This window comes from Eptesicus fuscus, chromosome 20 (genome assembly GCF_027574615.1).
Source record: "Eptesicus fuscus isolate TK198812 chromosome 20, DD_ASM_mEF_20220401, whole genome shotgun sequence".
In the NCBI taxonomy this organism is placed as follows: Eukaryota; Metazoa; Chordata; class Mammalia; order Chiroptera; family Vespertilionidae; genus Eptesicus; species Eptesicus fuscus.
The window spans coordinates 36,275,829-36,292,428 of record NC_072492.1 but is presented as its reverse complement, the minus strand read 5'-3'; the positions used below and the strand labels follow the sequence as shown (position 1 = coordinate 36,292,428).

General features: G+C 47.1%; 3 protein-coding genes across 7 annotated transcripts in view; 2 read left to right on the top strand and 1 right to left on the bottom strand.

Annotated features, from left to right (window-relative positions):
* RUNDC1 (RUN domain containing 1) overlaps positions 1 to 100 on the bottom strand; it is a 9,492-nt gene extending 9,392 nt beyond the window's left edge. The window contains exon 1 of the mRNA XM_054709055.1: positions 1 to 100. This exon is cut by the window's left edge and continues 406 nt beyond it. Within this exon, the coding sequence (XP_054565030.1) occupies positions 1 to 92 (92 nt within the window). The 5' untranslated portion in view covers positions 93 to 100.
* Positions 101 to 248: 148 nt separating this feature from the next.
* PTGES3L (prostaglandin E synthase 3 like) lies at positions 249 to 5,209 on the top strand. 5 transcript variants are annotated; one of them, XM_054709563.1, is made up of 9 exons: positions 252 to 319; positions 403 to 627; positions 1,007 to 1,120; positions 1,200 to 1,284; positions 1,395 to 1,493; positions 2,961 to 3,050; positions 4,108 to 4,161; positions 4,307 to 4,365; positions 4,918 to 5,209. In XM_054709563.1, exons 2-9 carry the CDS (start codon positions 620 to 622, stop codon positions 5,090 to 5,092), a joined length of 684 nt encoding a protein of 227 aa, XP_054565538.1. In that variant the 5' UTR covers positions 252 to 319; positions 403 to 619; the 3' UTR covers positions 5,093 to 5,209. The 5 variants fall into 5 exon arrangements, with proteins under 5 accessions (XP_028013012.2, XP_054565541.1, XP_054565540.1 ...); XM_028157211.2 differs by having other exon boundaries at positions 249 to 627; positions 1,218 to 1,284; XM_054709566.1 differs by lacking the exon at positions 4,307 to 4,365 and having other exon boundaries at positions 249 to 627; positions 4,918 to 4,945; positions 5,127 to 5,191.
* Positions 5,210 to 6,614: 1,405 nt separating this feature from the next.
* AARSD1 (alanyl-tRNA synthetase domain containing 1) lies at positions 6,615 to 14,204 on the top strand. Its single transcript, XM_008149318.3, has 12 exons — positions 6,615 to 6,719; positions 6,829 to 6,960; positions 7,092 to 7,251; positions 9,315 to 9,372; positions 9,818 to 9,974; positions 10,071 to 10,187; positions 10,415 to 10,545; positions 10,743 to 10,809; positions 11,012 to 11,103; positions 11,737 to 11,791; positions 12,468 to 12,562; positions 13,974 to 14,204. Exons 1-12 carry the CDS (start codon positions 6,681 to 6,683, stop codon positions 14,107 to 14,109), a joined length of 1,239 nt encoding a protein of 412 aa, XP_008147540.2. The 5' UTR covers positions 6,615 to 6,680; the 3' UTR covers positions 14,110 to 14,204.
* Positions 14,205 to 16,600: the final 2,396 nt, after the last annotated feature.

The window sequence follows — 16,600 nt, the reverse complement described above, 5'->3', positions numbered from 1 at the left end:
GACTCCTCTTCTTCCTCCTCTTCCTCCTTCGCCTTTGGTCCCACGGCCGCCACCGCCGTTACCGGCTCTGCGGCTACTTCGACAGCCGCCATCTTGCCGGAAAAGCCGCCGCACGTCAGCGGCGCTCCCTTGTTGCCATGGCTACGACGCACGGGCTGGGAAACCCGAGGGGCGGCGGGAGGGCGGGGCTTAGACGTCACCGAGTTGGTCGCGGGGGGCGGGCCTTCCCCGGGGATTTAGTTCGGACCAATAATTTTTTTTTTAAATTGAGCGCCTTTTGTGAATCTGGCACTGAATGTACTAAGCGTCGGAGGAACAGGTGAATGGATCGGAGGACGAGTCATTCCGTGTGTGTATCTAGGGTCGTGCAGCCCTTACCCTGGTCCCAGCCTCTTCCTAAAGGTGTACATTTCTGGAGACCCCGAGATGTGCAGGGCTGCAGGGGTTAGGCTTTCCCGCCGTCCCCCGGAGTGCGGCTCCCTCGTGAGGCCACGTTTCTCCTGCCTCTGAAACCCGCCACCGACCATATAAGGAGCGGCAGCTGCCGGGGCGTCGCCAGCATCTAAAGATAGCGACCCCGGACTCGGACTCCCGACGCCACTGGGCTGCGGGAGCCGCCATGGCACAGTGAGTGTTTCCGGCCGCCCTTTCCCCTTTAGATTTATTGTCCCGCATTTTCTGGGCGCTCCAGGTTCTGCGAGGTCCCATGGGAGCCCCAGGCTTCAGGTCTCTGTAACTTTGGGGTGGTGAGGGGGCAGTGCCATCTCCATGGCCTCCGTAACTCCTTACCTTTCACGCTCACACTTTTGGTTCTCCCCAGATTCACCCTCACCACAGACACCCATTTCCGTCACTCCCATTGCACCTCCTCCTGTCTCAGTTAGCTCCATTTTGACAGGGCTGTAGCATAAAATATCCCTCTATTTCCCCCTTCTCCCATCTTTCCCAAATGCTCTCAGTCTTCCCTCTCCCACCCCTGTGAAGCCCCACCTCCACTCCTCTTCAGGCAGCATGCCCGGACCCTGTGGTACGACAGGCCCAGGTACGTGTTCATGGAGTTTTGTGTTGAGGACAGCACCGATGTCCACGTGCTCATAGAAGACCACCGCATTGTGTTCAGGTAATGGCCTCCCATTGGTTGGGTGTGGCTTCCTGGGAACCTTTCCCTTCTCTTAATGCCCCACACTCAGCCTCGTCAGCTTGCTTTGTCTCCTCAGCTGCAAGAATGCCGATGGAGTGGAGTTGTACAATGAGATTGAGTTCTATGCCAAGGTGAACTCCAAGGTGAGGATGGGGTGGGACAGTCAGGTTTGGGTGGGAAGGCTGCCTGGGACATGGGAGATTCATTCTCCACCTCAGACTCTTTTTTAAGAATGAGGCTCTCTATGTGGTAGGACTCGCAGGATAAGCGCTCTGGCCGCTCCATTACTTGCTTTGTGAGGAAATGGAAGGAGAAAGTGGCCTGGCCTCGGCTCACCAAGGAGGATATCAAGGTAGGGAGTGGCCTGCTCTTTCTCCTGTGCTCTGTGTCTGTGTATCAGAGCAGGTACTCAAATTAGCTCCGGGAATCACCCTTGCCTCCTTCCCCACCAATGTGCAGTCACTCACCAATCCTGCCCATTTGACTACCTGGATAGGATTGAATCCATTATTTCATATCTACCGTACCTAATTCAGGCTTCATCCATCACTGGGTGAGGTTTGTTGTGTATTTTCAGCCCCACCCCCAATCTGTTTATAGCATCTCTCCCATTATGATCTGTCTAAACACAAATTTGAGCCCTGGTGAGTGTGAGTGTTGTCCTATGCACCAAAGGTTGCAGGTTCAATTTCCTGTCAGGGCACATGCCTGAGTTTTGGGCTTGATCCCCCTCTCTTTCTTTCTCTCCTCTCTCTCTCTCTCTCTCTCTCTCTCTCTCTCTCTAACTCTCCCTAAAATCAATAAAGACATATTAAAAAATAAATAAAACACATTTCACCTTGTCACTCCCCTACTTAAGACCCTCCAGGGCTTCTTTCGGTTGTAATTTGGCCACTTACTGATTGGATCTGGCTCCCAAATTTATTTGAGCAGTCTTCACAGTGTTAAAAATTATTTCCATTGCCTACTGATATTTAGAAGTTTTGACTAGTTGCTGACATATAAAAATGTGGAGAATTCACCTACAAATCCAGATTATTAGCTTCTCTAAAAAAATGGTGATTTTGGCCACACTCATCTAAAATTCCCAACTGCCTAGAGTTGGAGCTTTTTTCCCCCCCTTTTAATTTTTTTTATTGACTTTAGAGAGAGGAAGGGAGAGGAAGGAAGAGGGAGAGAGAGATAGAAACATCAATGATGAGAGAGAATCATTGATTGGCTGCCCCCACCTGGGGACCGAGCCTGTAACCCAGGCATGTGCCCCTGACCGGGAATCGAACCATGACCTCTTGGTTCATAGGTCAATGCTCAATCACTGAGCAACACCAGCTGGGCCTCACTTGCTTCTTGATGGCTGGGACTATGTATTAAACATTTTTATAACTCCAGTGCCAGTTCTCAGAGTCTGACCCATAGTATCTGTTCAATAAATATCTGCTAAATGAATTAGTAAATAACTTTTTTCTCTAAGTGTCGGAACTTGGGATATGGGCCTTGAAGTGTTGTCCCTGTCTTTCTTGATTGATTCCATGATACTTTATGACACAGTTATGTTTCCAGATGTGTTATCTTCCCAGTCAATCTGCTCTTGGAGGGCAGAATTTCTATGCTTTTCCATACCCTTAACATTGTGTTTAATGGGCTCTTGGGAAGTCTTTATGGATGAAGTGGCAGTTTGGAGATGGGATTAGTTAAAGGGGGCTGTTGGAAGACTACTCCCATTGACCTTCCCCAAGCATGCTCCTATGCACACAACCACACTTTTCTATGCACTTCTGCTGCCCTCTTGTCCCGTGACTCTCCGTGCTTCCTCTTTCAGCCAGTGTGGTTGTCTGTGGACTTTGATAACTGGAGAGACTGGGAAGGGGATGAAGAGGTGGAGCTGGCTCAGGTGGAACATTATGCAGAGGTAATGTCATTTTCTTTCTTTTTTTAAAAAAAATATATATTTTATTGACTTTTTACAGAGAGGAAGGGAGAGGGATAGAGAGTTAGAAACATCAATCAGCTGCCTCCTGCACACCCCCTATTGGGGATGTGCCTGCAACCAAGGTACATGCCCTTGACTGGAATCGAACCTGGGACCTTTCAGTCCACAGGCCAACGCTCTGTCTACTGAGCCAAACCAGTTAGGGCGGTAATGTCATTTTCTGCCCATCTGGATCATTCTCTGAGTCTCTCCACACATTTCTCTGGAGAATTGTTATCAGGGCTAAGCAAGGATATATGAGCTCCTTAGGTCGGCTGCTCATTGGTGCTGATATTCTTTATGTATTTTGTGCAATGTTTATTTAGTAGGGATGGGGAAAATGAATATTCTATTTGTAGAGTAGAGCCTGTGCTCTGAAGAAATTTGGTAGAACCTTTTCCTACTTTTCTGTAATTTTTGTTCTTTCGTGTGTGTGTGTGTGTGTGTGTGTTTTCTTGAGCCAGATAACTTTATGGGAAGCTCAAACTAAGCAGTATAAAATTCAAATTTAAAAAGTTACTGTTTTCACCCTGATAAGTGTTTCTAAATGGTTAGAGCATTCACCCAAGCACAAAGGGTTGAGGGTTTGATTCCTGGGTTGCAGGTTGGTGTGATTGTGGTTGGGGCGAGTGCATGCGGGAGGCAACCAATTGATTTCTCCCTCTCTTCCTCCCTCTCTCTCTGAAAAGTGATGGAAAAAATATCCTCAGTTGAGGATTAGAAAAAAAAAAATCACTATTTCCCAATAAATTATTTGGTTTCAGAATTTCAGTACTAGTTATTCAAGTTGCAAAAACACTAGCAGACCCTGACCTGGATTAGTAAGGAGGGTGCTCTGTGTGTTTTTAAATTTCTTTTAAAAAAGGGGAACAATGTACTTTTCTCTAATTCATTCCACAGATGTGTTAGGGACTTTACATAGGGCAGTTGTCTGGCTGGACCATTCTCCTATGCAGGTTGCTCTTTTCTCTTGTGATTACTTTTCTCTTCCCTCTAGCTTTTGCAGAAGGTCAGCACCAAGAGACCTCCCCCTGCCATGGACGATCTGGATGTAAGTAAAGCCTGCCCCTCAACCCTTCAGTTTCCTTTTTTTGCTCTTAAAAATAAGATACAATACTAGAAAGCTTCTGTCTCAGTCCCTAGCACATATCGGTTCTCAGTGCATGTTAGCCAAATTTGATTATTTTTTTTTTTAGCCAAATTTGAATTTGACAAAGAAGATTGCATGTTCTTCTCCAGGCTTAAGAAAACCCCAGTAAGTGCTCTCCTTCTTGGGAGCACACCCGTATCTTTCCCATCCCCTTCTTCTTCTTCCCAGGCATGTTACCTTTCTCTCTTTCTCCTAAGCTTCAAGGGCCCTTCTTTGCCTCTGTAACTTTTTTTCTTAAACCCATTTCTTCTATGGCTCACTTCTTTACCTCTGTGGCTTTCTAAATAAACTTTTGCTTATAAGAAAACACAAAAACAAAACACCAAACCTAGCAAGACCCTCTTCACTTCTGTCTCTCCCTCTGCTTCTCCATCCTAGAGCAGTTCTGGCCCTGTTGACTATCTTTACAGTTGTAAGGAGCAGTAGCATTAATGGAAATTCTGAAACTAAATGATACATGACACCGTGCTGTTTATTCAGTACCAGTGGTTTATTTTCCAAAGTTTAAGTCCTTCCATATTAGCCTCCCAAGAAGTTGTGTGACTCAGAAAATCACAAAAGAAAACTTGGAGAGCAGAAGGGAGTGAACAGTGTGAACACAAACGTTCACTCCTTCCTTATTCTACAGGTAACGTTTGTCTTTTTCTTTTTTCCTAGGATGATTCTGACAGTGCCGATGCAACAAGTAGTTAACTTCTGCACGGTAGACCTGTGGGGGAAGCTGTGGCCGTCTTCCTGTCATTCTGACAGGCTAGGGCCTGGGCCTTTGTCCAGCTGTTTGGCTGAGCACCAAGGTCCTCTGGGATCTCAGATCTTTCCTCGAAGCTCTTAATTGTCCTCCTTCATGCTTTATTTCTTTTCCCTAGGCACTTGACTATGGCTGCTACATCAGATGGCAGAATAGCAGAGGAGTAGACTGGTGGGACTGCTGACTTCCTACCAACTAGCTATAATCTCTATGTTTGGGCCACTCATCAGGGCCCTCGAGTATGTGTGTATGTGGTAGAGCAAAATCCAAAGAAGTAGCATATGGATTATAATAAATCTCTAGGAACTGGTCGATGTCTTTCCTGCTTGTACTTCTTCCTCCTGGAGGCAAGCCTCTTCTCCCTCTATAGTTACTCTTTAGGGGAGGAGTGGGTGTCAGAGATCCTGGCCCTCATCGCTGAGATTGAAAGAAGAAATCTGTTGGGAGCAGGTTGTAACCAAGCTGGGGGACTTCCCCATGCACAGATCTGTGCTCTGATTTCTCAGAGCAGAAACCAGCCTTTCACTATATGGCTAATACTGCCACTCCTAGAATCAGCCAGAAACCCACCTCAGCTTCCTGCACACTCCAGAAATCTCTTTATACTTTTAAAGCTGACATTAGTTCTTAAACTAAAAAAAAAACAACACACACACAAAAAACAAAAATAACAATTGCTAATACAAAGTTATATTTGTATTATGTTTTACAATTTACTATTATCTCATTAAATAATTAGGTATTTTCTTCATAGGTCATCAATCAGGTAACTAAGGGGCAAAGTTGTGACTTGAATTTGTATAGCATGTCCCCTTATCCACAGTTCTGAAAACCAACAACAACAAAAATTGACACCCAAACTCATTTGACAGCAAAACATGACCTAAAATGATGTGAGACTGTTTATAGTGTTTATTCCATTTAGTATACTTATTTCTCAGCATAAATATTAATGAGTTTGATTACGTGATGTTGCTCTTGAGTTCCAAATGGAGCGCGTTAGGTAATAACACATAGAGTATGCTCTCCATTACTGCCTAAAATCTGAAAAATCCTAAATTCTGAAACATCTGGAGCCTTCAGGTTTTTTATTAGCTGATTTGAAAGAGCAGAGAGAAAGTTAATTCTAATTTTTAAGCGGTTAAAGTTTTAAGGCACTGTCCAGCACTAGTCACATGTGGTACTTGCAATATGGCTAGTCCGAACTGAGATGTGAGTGTAAAATACACACCAGGTTTTGAAAATTTTATACGGGAAAAAACTCACTTATTTTTATATACCTACTACATGATGAAAGTATTATGGATATGCTGATTTAGATAAAATATTAACAAATGTGGCTTGCATTATTTCTATTGGGCACGCTGTCGTGCATCCAAGCCCATACCAGGCCCACCTCTACACATCCTTGGAGCCCAACCGGCCAAACTAAGTGCCTTGACAAGTTCAGGTCACAGTTTTGTCCTCTGGTCCTTTACAAAGTCAAAACCGTTGCTAAACTACCCGGAACGTCTGCAAATCGCGTTTTCTACAAATTTGTCCCAAGCACATCCCATTCCTTGCTTTCTCGCTTCTGCGCAGAGACGCGTTCATACTGAGGATTGTCCTGCGCGGGCTTCCGTCCGCCCCAGGCGCTTCAGCGCGCGCGGATCCCGTAGGGACAGCGGCGGCGATGGCGTTCCGGTGTCAGCGGGACAGCTACGCCCGGGAGGTGCGGCCGCTGGGCGAGGGACCCGATGCTGCCGAGCAGATGGGGCGTTGCGGGAAGAGGGCGCAACGAGAGCTAGATTCCGTTTATTCTTTCGTCCCTCTCTGTTCAGTTCACCACCACCGTGGTCTCCTGCCGTCCTGCGGAGCTACAGACCGAAGGAAGCAAAGGCAAAAAGGAGGCGCTGAGCGGTTTCCAAGTGGTGCTGGAAGACACGCTGCTTTTCCCCGAGGGCGGGGGGCAGGTACCAGACCCGTCCTTCCCTCCCTCCCCCTCCCACGGAGCCCCTCCTTCCTTTCTGCCGGGGTCTTTGTGTCCAGGAGTTAGGGTGAGCCCTGCCTCCCACTGCTGCCGATCTTTACTTCTTTTCCCCAGCCTGATGACCATGGTACAATCAATGGCATCTCTGTGCTGAGAGTGACCCGCCGGGGGGCCGAGGCTGATCATTTCACACAGACACCCTTGACCCCTGGGACTGAGGTCCACGTCCGGGTGGACTGGGAGCGGAGGTTTGACCACATGCAGCAGCATTCAGGTAGGTGGGGACGGGATCGGGGATCTATCAGAGGGGCAATTGCTCTGTATGGGGATGCCACGATGATTCAGATATGGTTTGGGTTCTCTAGGAGTTAGCCTTTTGGAAAAGTCAGATGTATGCAGAATCAGCTCCGATTGAGGCAGGTTATGACAGATGTTACAAAAGCAATATGAGCAATTAAAAGTATTAGAATATGGTCCTGGCCGGGAGGTTCACTTGGTAGAGCATTGCCCCAACACACCAAGGTTGTAGGTTCCATTGCTGGCCAGGGCACATACTAGAAACAGCTAATGAATGCATAAATAAGTGGAACAACAAACTGATGTTTAAAAAAAATATATATTTTTTATTGATTTTTTTACAGAGAGGAAAGTAGAGGGATAGAGAGTTAGAGACATAGATCAGTTGCCTCCTGCACACCTCCCACTGGGGATGTGCCCGCAACCAAGGTACATGCCCTTGACTGGAACCGAACCTGGGACCTTTCAGTCCGCAGACCGACGCTCCATCCACTGAGCCAAACTGGTTAAGGCCAAATTGGTGTGTTTTTTTTTTCTTCTCTCTCTCTCTCTTTCCCCCTTCCTCTTTTCTCTCTCAAATCAACCAATGAAAATTAAAAGTAGTAGAATAACTGCTGGATTTGAGCGTTACCAACTTCCCATATTGGTATCTTTATCTGAATGTGCCATAAACTTCTTAAACTTAGAACATCTAGAATAGAATGGTATTTAAAAGTCATCCATTCCAAAAAAAAAAAAGAAAAAAAAAAGAAACAAACAAACAACGAATAAAAGTCATCCATTCCAGCCTTGGCTGGTGTGGCTCAGTTGGTTGAGTGTTGTCCAGTGCCATGAAAGGTCACGGGTTAGATTCCCAGTCAGGGTACATGTCAACGTTGTGGGCTTGGTTTCTGGTGTGTGTGTGTGTGTGTTTTCTTGAGCCAGATAACTGGTACATGCCCTTCACTCTAACATTCATTAGCACCTTCCCTCGCCTCCTTCCCTCTGTGTTGTGTGCGGGAGGCAACCGATTGATGTGCGTCTCTCTCTCCCCCTCTCCTTTCCTCTCTCTAAAATCAATAAAAACATTTTTTAAAAAAAGTCACCCATTTCCCCAGACGTGGTCCTCCATTGGCATTCTCTGTATTCAGTGCATGGCATCAGCATCCACCTAGTGGCTGAAATCCTGGGAGTTAGTACAGACACACTTTGAGGACAGCCAGTCAATCACTCAGTCCTGTCGGTTTGTTTTCTAAATACTTCTCTATTTCCTCCCACTGTCTGTGATCATCTTAGTCCTAGCGCTCCTTGTCTTTCCGCAGACCTCTGTAATAGCCTCCCGGCTAGTCTCTCCACATACAGTCTTGCTTCTTGCAGCCTATTCTTCGCAGAGCAGCCAGAATAATCTTTTAAAAATTAAGATCTGATCATGTCACTCTCCTGCTTAACGCTCTTCAAAAGCTTCCTGTTGCTCATGATAGAGCTATATACTTACCATGGCCCCCATGCCCTACCTGGGCTGGTGCTTGCCTGCTGCTCCAGCCTCAGCTGGTCTCCCTCCCTCTTGCTGTCAGCATTCTGGCCATGCTGGCCTTCCTCTCGATTCCTTGAACACATCCTGCTTCTTTCCTCCTTCAAGGACTTTGGCTGTCTCTTCCCATTGCCGTCACAGTTAATTCCTTCTGTTCCTCCTCCTCCTCCTGTCACCAATCAGAGATAATGCTGTATCTCTAACATCAAGCCCTGTGCCTTGCATGTGGTAGGTACTTGATAAATATTTGTTGAGTGAATGTGCCACATTAAAGCTTCAGTTCAAATCCTGCCTCTGAGAAGCTACATTGCTTTGGCAAGTTACTTGACATTTCTAGGCCTCAGTTTCCTCATTTGTGAAATGGCATCGTAAAGCCTCTTGCAGAATTCTTGTGAGGATATTCAATAAAGTATCTCAAGAATATTACCCAGTGCCCAAGAGGTCTTCAACAAGGAAACGTTCTATGATGACGTGGGAGTATGTGGCTGTCTGGGCTTCTCATTCTTCTCTCTCTTATTCTCTCTTATCAGGGCAGCATCTCATCACAGCAGTTGCTGATCATCTGTTTGGGCTGAAAACAACGTCATGGTGAGGAGGAGGCACAAGACTAACTGTAGAGCATGACTCCTGACTCCCAGCTCCTTTCCCAGTCATGGGTCGGGGGGTAGGAGGCTAAAAGAAAGAGCAGTGTTCACAATCTGCTGGTCCCCTGGTCCCCTTGAGGGTGGGGGGTGGATGACCTTGTGTTTCTTAGGGAAAACATTACGATGAGAGGAGAAGTATCTGCCTTTGCTTAGGAAAGAACATAGAGTTTTGAGCCTAAAGACCTACGCAGTGTGGATCTATGTGACCTTGATCACATTCGTTACTACGCCTCAGCTGTAAGATGGAAATGACAGTCCCTACCTTGCAGGATTTTTGTGAGGATTAAATAAGATAATTTATGTGGACATTCTTTGTAAACTGTAAACTTTCTTATATCGTTACTGTTGTTGTTATCAGCATCCTGTGGCTACTCTACTTCTTCTGACAGGGAGTTAGGGCGACTCCGGAGTGTGATTGAGCTGGATAGCCCCTCTGTGACTGTAGAGCAAGTAGCTGCCATTGAGCAGAGTGTCAATGAGAAAATCAGAGATCGGCTGCCTGTGAATGTGCGAGAACTGAGCCTAGATGATCCTGAGGTGGAGCAGGTGAGGGGAGAGCCAGTGGGGCGGCTTCTGTAGAATGGCCCTCTGGGGGCTCCTCATCAAAATTCAGACAGCCCTTCTCCCTCCTCTGTGTTCTAGGTGAGGGGCCGGGGTTTGCCAGATGACCACGCTGGGCCCATTCGAGTTGTTACCATCAAGAACGTTGATTCCAACATGTGCTGTGGGACCCATGTGAGCAATCTTAGTGACCTTCAGGTAGGTGAGGAAGGGCTTCTGAATGGTTAGGAAAGAGGGTGTCAGGAGTGTGGGATCACAACAGGGTTGGGAGGGACAAAGAGTGAGCAAAATCACTCTTTTATTGCTTCTCAACTGAGGGGGAGGTCTAGGTGTCTCCTACCCTTGTGTCCAGCACCCACTATGTTTTCTGTGTGTGTGTGTGTGTGTGTGTGTGTGTGTGTGTGTTACCTCCTTGCCTCATGTAGGTCATTAAAATTCTGGGCACTGAGAAGGGGAAAAAGAACAAAACCAACCTGATATTTCTGGCTGGGAACCGTGTGCTGAAGTGGATGGAGAGAAGCTATGGAACTGAAAAAGCACTGACCACGCTGCTGAAGTATGCCCCCTTCTGTTGTCTCCTGTTTCTCAGGACCTGGACACCCGGGGCTTAGCTTTCCTGCCTGTGAGGCAGACAGAATAATCTGTCTCTGGGCGGTAAGATGTGATCATAAATGATAAAGGGCAGTGGACGAACGCCCAACATCAAAAGCAGTTGGGACGCTGGGCAGATCTCCACGGACCTTTCACTTGCAGGTGTGGAGCAGAGGATCACGTGGAAGCCGTGAAAAAGCTGCAGAACTCCACCAAGCTCCTGCAGAAGGTTATTCCATGGCGGGTGGAGAGCGCGTGGGCTCTGCCTGGAATAGGCTCCTTGGACTTGGCCCCTCCGCCTAACCAGATGTGTAGCTTGTTGTGGGGAGGTGCGGTGAGGGGGCGGGGAAGGAGGAGAATAAAGTGGAGGGAAGGCGGTGCTGTCTTGTTATCCTTCCCACCTCTCTACTCAGTTCTGGCATCCATTTCAGAACAACCTGAATCTGCTGAGAGACCTGGCTGTGCACATTGCCCACGGCCTCAGGAATAGCCCAGACTGGGGAGGTGTAGTCACATTACACAGGTGAGAGACAGGCAGGGGGCATGAGGCTGTAGGGCTCAGCCTCTCCCCTGTATGCAGTGCATAGTGGGTGGCGGTATTCTCCAGGCTGGGTAGACCCTAAGAAATGTGTTACCTACCAGATTTCTTGGGTTGACATAAGCATCTTTCTTTTTTAATCCTCACCTGAGAATATTTTTTCCCATTGCATTTTAGAGAGAGCGGAGGGAGGGAGCAGGGAGGGAGAGAGACATCAATGTGAGAGAGAACAGCACTGTGAGAGAGACACATCCACTGGTTGCCTCCCACACACGCCACCACCTCAGGTGGCGAGCAAACCTGCAACCCAGGTACATGCCCTTCACTCTAACTTTCATTAGCACCTTCCCTCACCTCCTTCACCGTCTCACAGGTCTTCACTTACCTGGGTGAATCCTATTAAAGGAAGACAAAAATAAAGGCAAAGCTCGTTAGGAACTGCTGATGCTGAGAAGGACGTCCTGCTGGCCCGACGCCAGCACTTTCTCTTTGCTGAGGGGCCTGGGACTTCGCACAAACAGGCAGCAGGGCGGCCAGCCTCTCAGGAGGAGCTGGGCCTCCTGTGGTTTCCCAGCTCCCTCTCCAACCTGGATCTCACATCTGTGCCTTTTGTTGTAGGAAGGAGGGCGATTCTGAGTTCATGAATATCATTGCCAATGAGATTGGGTCAGAGGTAAGAGATGCACCCTGGGTAGAGACCTAAATGAGGGGCGCTAGTTCAGCTGAAGTCCTTCCACATGAGCACATGAAGAGTAGGGGACAGAAATTCATCCAGTACAGTTTTCTTTTTTTGTGTTAATTCTCACGCAAGGATATTTTTTCCATTGATTTTTTTTTTTTTTAGAGTGGAAGGGAGATAGGGGGAGAGGGAGAGAAACATGATGTGAAAGAGACACATGAATCAGTTGCTTCCACACCCCTGACGGGCTGGGGTTCAAACCTGCAGCCCAAATACGTGCCCTTAACTGGGAGTCGAACCAGTGACCCTTGGGTGCATGGGACGATGCTCAATCCACCGAACCACACCGCCGGGCAGCTTTCTGTCTTCTTTATGTTGAACCTAAGGTCCTGTGGTCACTCTTAAAAAGTTTCTTGGCTCTGGTGGGCCGGAGTGGAGGGGCTGCATTATCATTCCTTCAGAACATCACTTGTGTTTTAGAGAAAACGTTGTTGTTTTTTAGTTGAGATATGATGTGTCTGTTTAAGGTGTACAGCATGTTGATTTGATACACTTGTAATTGCAATATGATTTTTAAATCTGTTCTTGAGACTGAGGAGAGTGCACAGTATAGAGGGGTTGACCCCACATCCTTAAGTATCAGGGTTCATCCCCTTGTCTTACCTCCTAGGACACCCTCCTGTTCCTAACTGTGGGCGACGAGAAAGGCGCTGGGCTCTTCTTACTGGCAGGGTCAGCTGAGGCCGTAGAGACCCTGGGACCCAGGTACCCTTCCGTAGACTGCTTTGCATGGGGGGCGAGCCCTTTACTGATGACAGAGGCCACCACATCTGCAATCTCATTTTGATTCACATCACAGACCTGTGATGTGGGCTGAAATAATTAACTCCAGCTACCATTCCCAGTTTCCTAGGTGAGGGACGGCACACCCTGTGCCTGGGATCTCACAAAGTAGGGGCAGAACTGAGACTTGAACCCAGGTCTTTTGGCTCTAAATCCATGTGTTTCGTTTTCTCTTTTAGACATGGAGATTCACAGGTGATACATGAATACAGCTGCTGGGTTTTCAGTAGGCAGATGCAGCAGATGCTTAAGGCACCAGCAGAGGAGAGGCACATACTCTTTGGGGGGAAAAAATTTAGGATTTTGAAATAAAATTTAAAAAGGCATTGATATAATTGTTAGGAAAAAGTTAGAACTTTGTTGGACTTCTTTCCCCTTATGTTATTGTTTGTATTTTGTTTTAAATTAGATGTAGTGCCCCTGTTCTTTCTAACGGAATTCTCAAGGTCCCAGTGGCTCCGATGAACATGTAGTCGGGGTAAAGCATTGTAGAAAACAGCTTTTAAAGGAGAGGTTCCTGACAGGCAGCCAGGATTGGCCTATAGATTGGTTTGGCCTGTGTACTATTTTAAATTTTTAAAAATACTTGCTACATTTTAAAATCAGGAGATTTTTACATAAAAATACATAGTTCTGGCTTTTCTCAAAAAAGGAGAAAAACTGGCACTCCCTGGCCACACTGGGCTCACATTCCACATGGCGGTGGCTACGAGGCACCTGAGCAGTGGCGCCCTCTTCAGACAGGACAGGCTTGTCCAGGTCGCCCAGTCCCGCCTTTCTCGCCACCTGTTTGACTCCCTGCTGGTCCCACAGGCGTCGTGTCTATAGCCACTTGCCCCTCGTGTAGATTCACTCTGCTCCCTGGAGGTGGCCGTAATCTGTCTAGGCCATTTCTAGATACTTTGTTGTTTTCACTTATTCCCTCTTACAGTAAACGTGGTACATATTACATGTGCGAGTATTTTTTTTTAAAATATATTTTATTGATTTTTACAGGGAGGAAGGGAGAGGGACAGAGAGCTAGAAACGTCGATGAGAGAGAAACATCGACCAGCTGCCTCCCGCACACCCCCTACTGGGGATGTGCCCGCAACCAAGGTACATGCCCCTGACAGGAATTGAACCCGGGACCTTCCAGTCCTCAGGCCGACGCTCCATCCACTGAGCCAAACCGGTTTCGGCATGTGCGAGTATTTTTAAGACGGATTTCTAGAAGCCATGTACTCTTCCTCTCCCTCGCCCCCGCCACGGGGAAAGACTCAGGGCTGCTCTTGGTTTTTTGTGGCTTTCCCCCTGCGGACCTCCTTCCCCCTGACATATCTCTGCTTCCCAGGGTGGCTGAGGTGCTGGAAGGCAAAGGAGCAGGGAAGAAAGGCCGCTTTCAGGGGAAGGCCACCAAGATGAGCCGGCGGGCAGAGGCGCAGGTGCTTCTCCAGGACTACGTCGGCACGCAGAGTGCTGAGGAGTGAGGACTCGCACTTCCCTGCTGCTCCTGCCAATGAGAGTGCCTCCCGTGTCCACAGAAAGAGTCTCTTGGACAATAAAATAGTTCGATTTGCAGTGATTGTGGTACCATGTATTACTAATTTATGTAGTGTACTCCAGTGTGCTTATGCAGTAAGTATCTGTGAACAAACGGGTCACTAATTTGGTCCCTTAGACGTACCCTATGCGAATGAGTCTTAAGTGATGAGGTGCACTAATTTACTGAAACTCAGTGGCAGCCTTTCTTCGTGTAGAAATATAGCTGCCAAAGGAGCGTGCAAGTCAGGTGAATGAGTCTAAGCCTGAGGTCACAATTGAAGAATACACTGAAAAAATTCTGGTTCTGTCTCTTGCCTGGGGAAGTTATCTTGCCTTTTCAGCCTTCAGTTGCCTCACTGATAACATGGCAGTAAGAGCAGTAGCTGGTTCTCTGGGGTGTCGTGAAGTAACATTCAACTGTAAGTGCTCAAGAAAACACTCGATTCCCCATTGACCTAAGAACACAGAATTTTTCATTACCTGATGTTCTGTTCCTCTTTACCTTCCAGTTGAGAGTTGATGATAAATGCAGGGGCCGCTGCCCTACTTCGCCCCAGGTGAGCTGTGTCCCGGGTAGTGCTGCTGAGGATGTGGGTGCGGCCATCCCATGTGCTTTCCTGAGTTACTTAGGAGCTATGATTGAGCCCAAGGGAGGCTGCTTTTGAGCCCAGCAGCCACTGGCAAATCGCTTTAATTTAGATGTTCACCTTGTTCACACAAGGACTTTATTCAGGTAAAATTCCCACAGGAGGACATTCTGCCGCTGTTCCTGCTGGCGGAACAGGCTGGCAGGGAACGTGGCTTCATAGAATTTTGCTGGGAGGAATGGAGTGGTCACCCAGCGCAGTGGCTTCCAAACTTTTCAATTTAAATAATGGAAACTTGCATGAAGTTTTACAAGTAGAAGCACAATATCGAAGTGGATGAAAGCTGCTCTGATCTGGTTGGAACCGGGAGTGGAGGCGTGGAGCTCTGCAAGCCCTTAGGAAGGCCCCGGAGCCATAGATACCATTTGCCAAATTCCCAACCTTGGCATATCAGGACGATGCTCTAACCAACTAAGCTACCTAGCCAGGGCAGTGTTCCACTCCGTTTAAAATGCAGGCAGATCCCCGCCAAACAGCCCCTGAGTTCTTTTCCTCAGAGGGCATGTCAGTTAACGATATTTGGAGTTGGTCCTTCAAACTTAACCTTTTGCACTCGGATGTCGAGTGTGACTCGACACTGTTAGCATTAGAATAAAGGAATCGAGAAAAAAAACAAGCGAGTGCAAAGGGTTAAAGTTGAATCTTGGGTCTCCCGATGAAGTTATGTGATCACAGGTACATGTGATATACCTGTTGAAAGTTCCAGGTACTATGAATAAGAATGTAGTCTGCAAAACTAGGAAATCCAACTGATAATCCTTTCAGTCTTAGAAATGTAAAGGAAGAGACATTTATTCCCAAGTTACCTTCTATTGAAACATAATGGCAATTTTAGAAGCTGTCTAGCACTGATTCCCAATTTTCCAACTAGATCTCAGATCTTTCTAGGGCTATCCATCCTACGTAAGGTCACAGAATCAAAACAGAATTCTAGGCCTGGAAGGAACCTTAGAGATTGACAACCTGATCTGGCAAGTGAGGAAATAAACTCTTTTTTTTTTCTTTATTGCAGCAAAATGAACAACATAAAATTTACAATTTTCACCATTAAAGGAGATAAACTTAAGTGACTTGCCCAAAGGTGTCTCTTCCCACTGCAGAGCACTGCCTCAAAACTCATGGTTTCATAACCCAGGTGACCTTGCACCTCACTTACAAATAATGCACCAACTCCAGTTACATGTGAGTAATTGAAATAGCTGAGTCCAGAACTAGCGGGTTTGGCTCAGTGGGTAAAGCATCGGCCTGTGGACTGAAGGGTCCTGGGTTCAATTCCGGTCAAGGGCACATACCTTGGTTGCAGGCTCAATCCCCAGCCCTGGTCGGGGCGCGTGCAGGAGGCAACAATCCATGTGTCTCTCTCACATTGATGTTTCTCTCTGTTTCTCCCCCTCCCGTCCACTCTCTCTGAAAAATCAATGGGAAAATACCCTCAGGTGAGGATTAACAAAAAACCAACAGCCGAGTCTATGATGAGCCCAAATCTGACAATGCCATGTACAGTGGTAAACATCTAGCCCCTCGTCAGGGAAAAAGCTCTCTGTTGGTGTTGGCAAAAGTCATTCATCTTTATAACTAAGATCTCAAACTGAAATCAACCTAACACTCAGATCCAGCTATAACTTTAGCCAGACAAAGATGGTCAAGGCGTAGACGGCCAGGATGAAATAACAGAAGAGAAATAAGGAGAAAACGGACACCCAGGGTGATAAGCTGTGGTTGTGGGCAGCTGTTTCCATATTCTTCCAACCCCGAGAGGAGCATTCGATGAGCTCCTGGCTGTAAACAT

Excerpts from the sequence above, each read along its gene's own strand:
- PTGES3L (XM_054709563.1), top strand. Across the intron at positions 3,051-4,107 it reads AGGTGGAACATTATGCAGAG|CTTTTGCAGAAGGTCAGCAC; the intron begins GTAATGTCATTT and ends TCTTCCCTCTAG. Across the intron at positions 4,162-4,306 it reads CTGCCATGGACGATCTGGAT|CCAAATTTGAATTTGACAAA; the intron begins GTAAGTAAAGCC and ends TTTTTTTTTTAG.
- AARSD1 (XM_008149318.3), top strand. The coding sequence starts at position 6,681 with ATGGCGTTCCGGTGTCAGCGGGACAGCTACGCCCGGGAG. Across the intron at positions 10,188-10,414 it reads GCAATCTTAGTGACCTTCAG|GTCATTAAAATTCTGGGCAC; the intron begins GTAGGTGAGGAA and ends TGCCTCATGTAG. Across the intron at positions 10,810-11,011 it reads CCACCAAGCTCCTGCAGAAG|AACAACCTGAATCTGCTGAG; the intron begins GTTATTCCATGG and ends CATCCATTTCAG.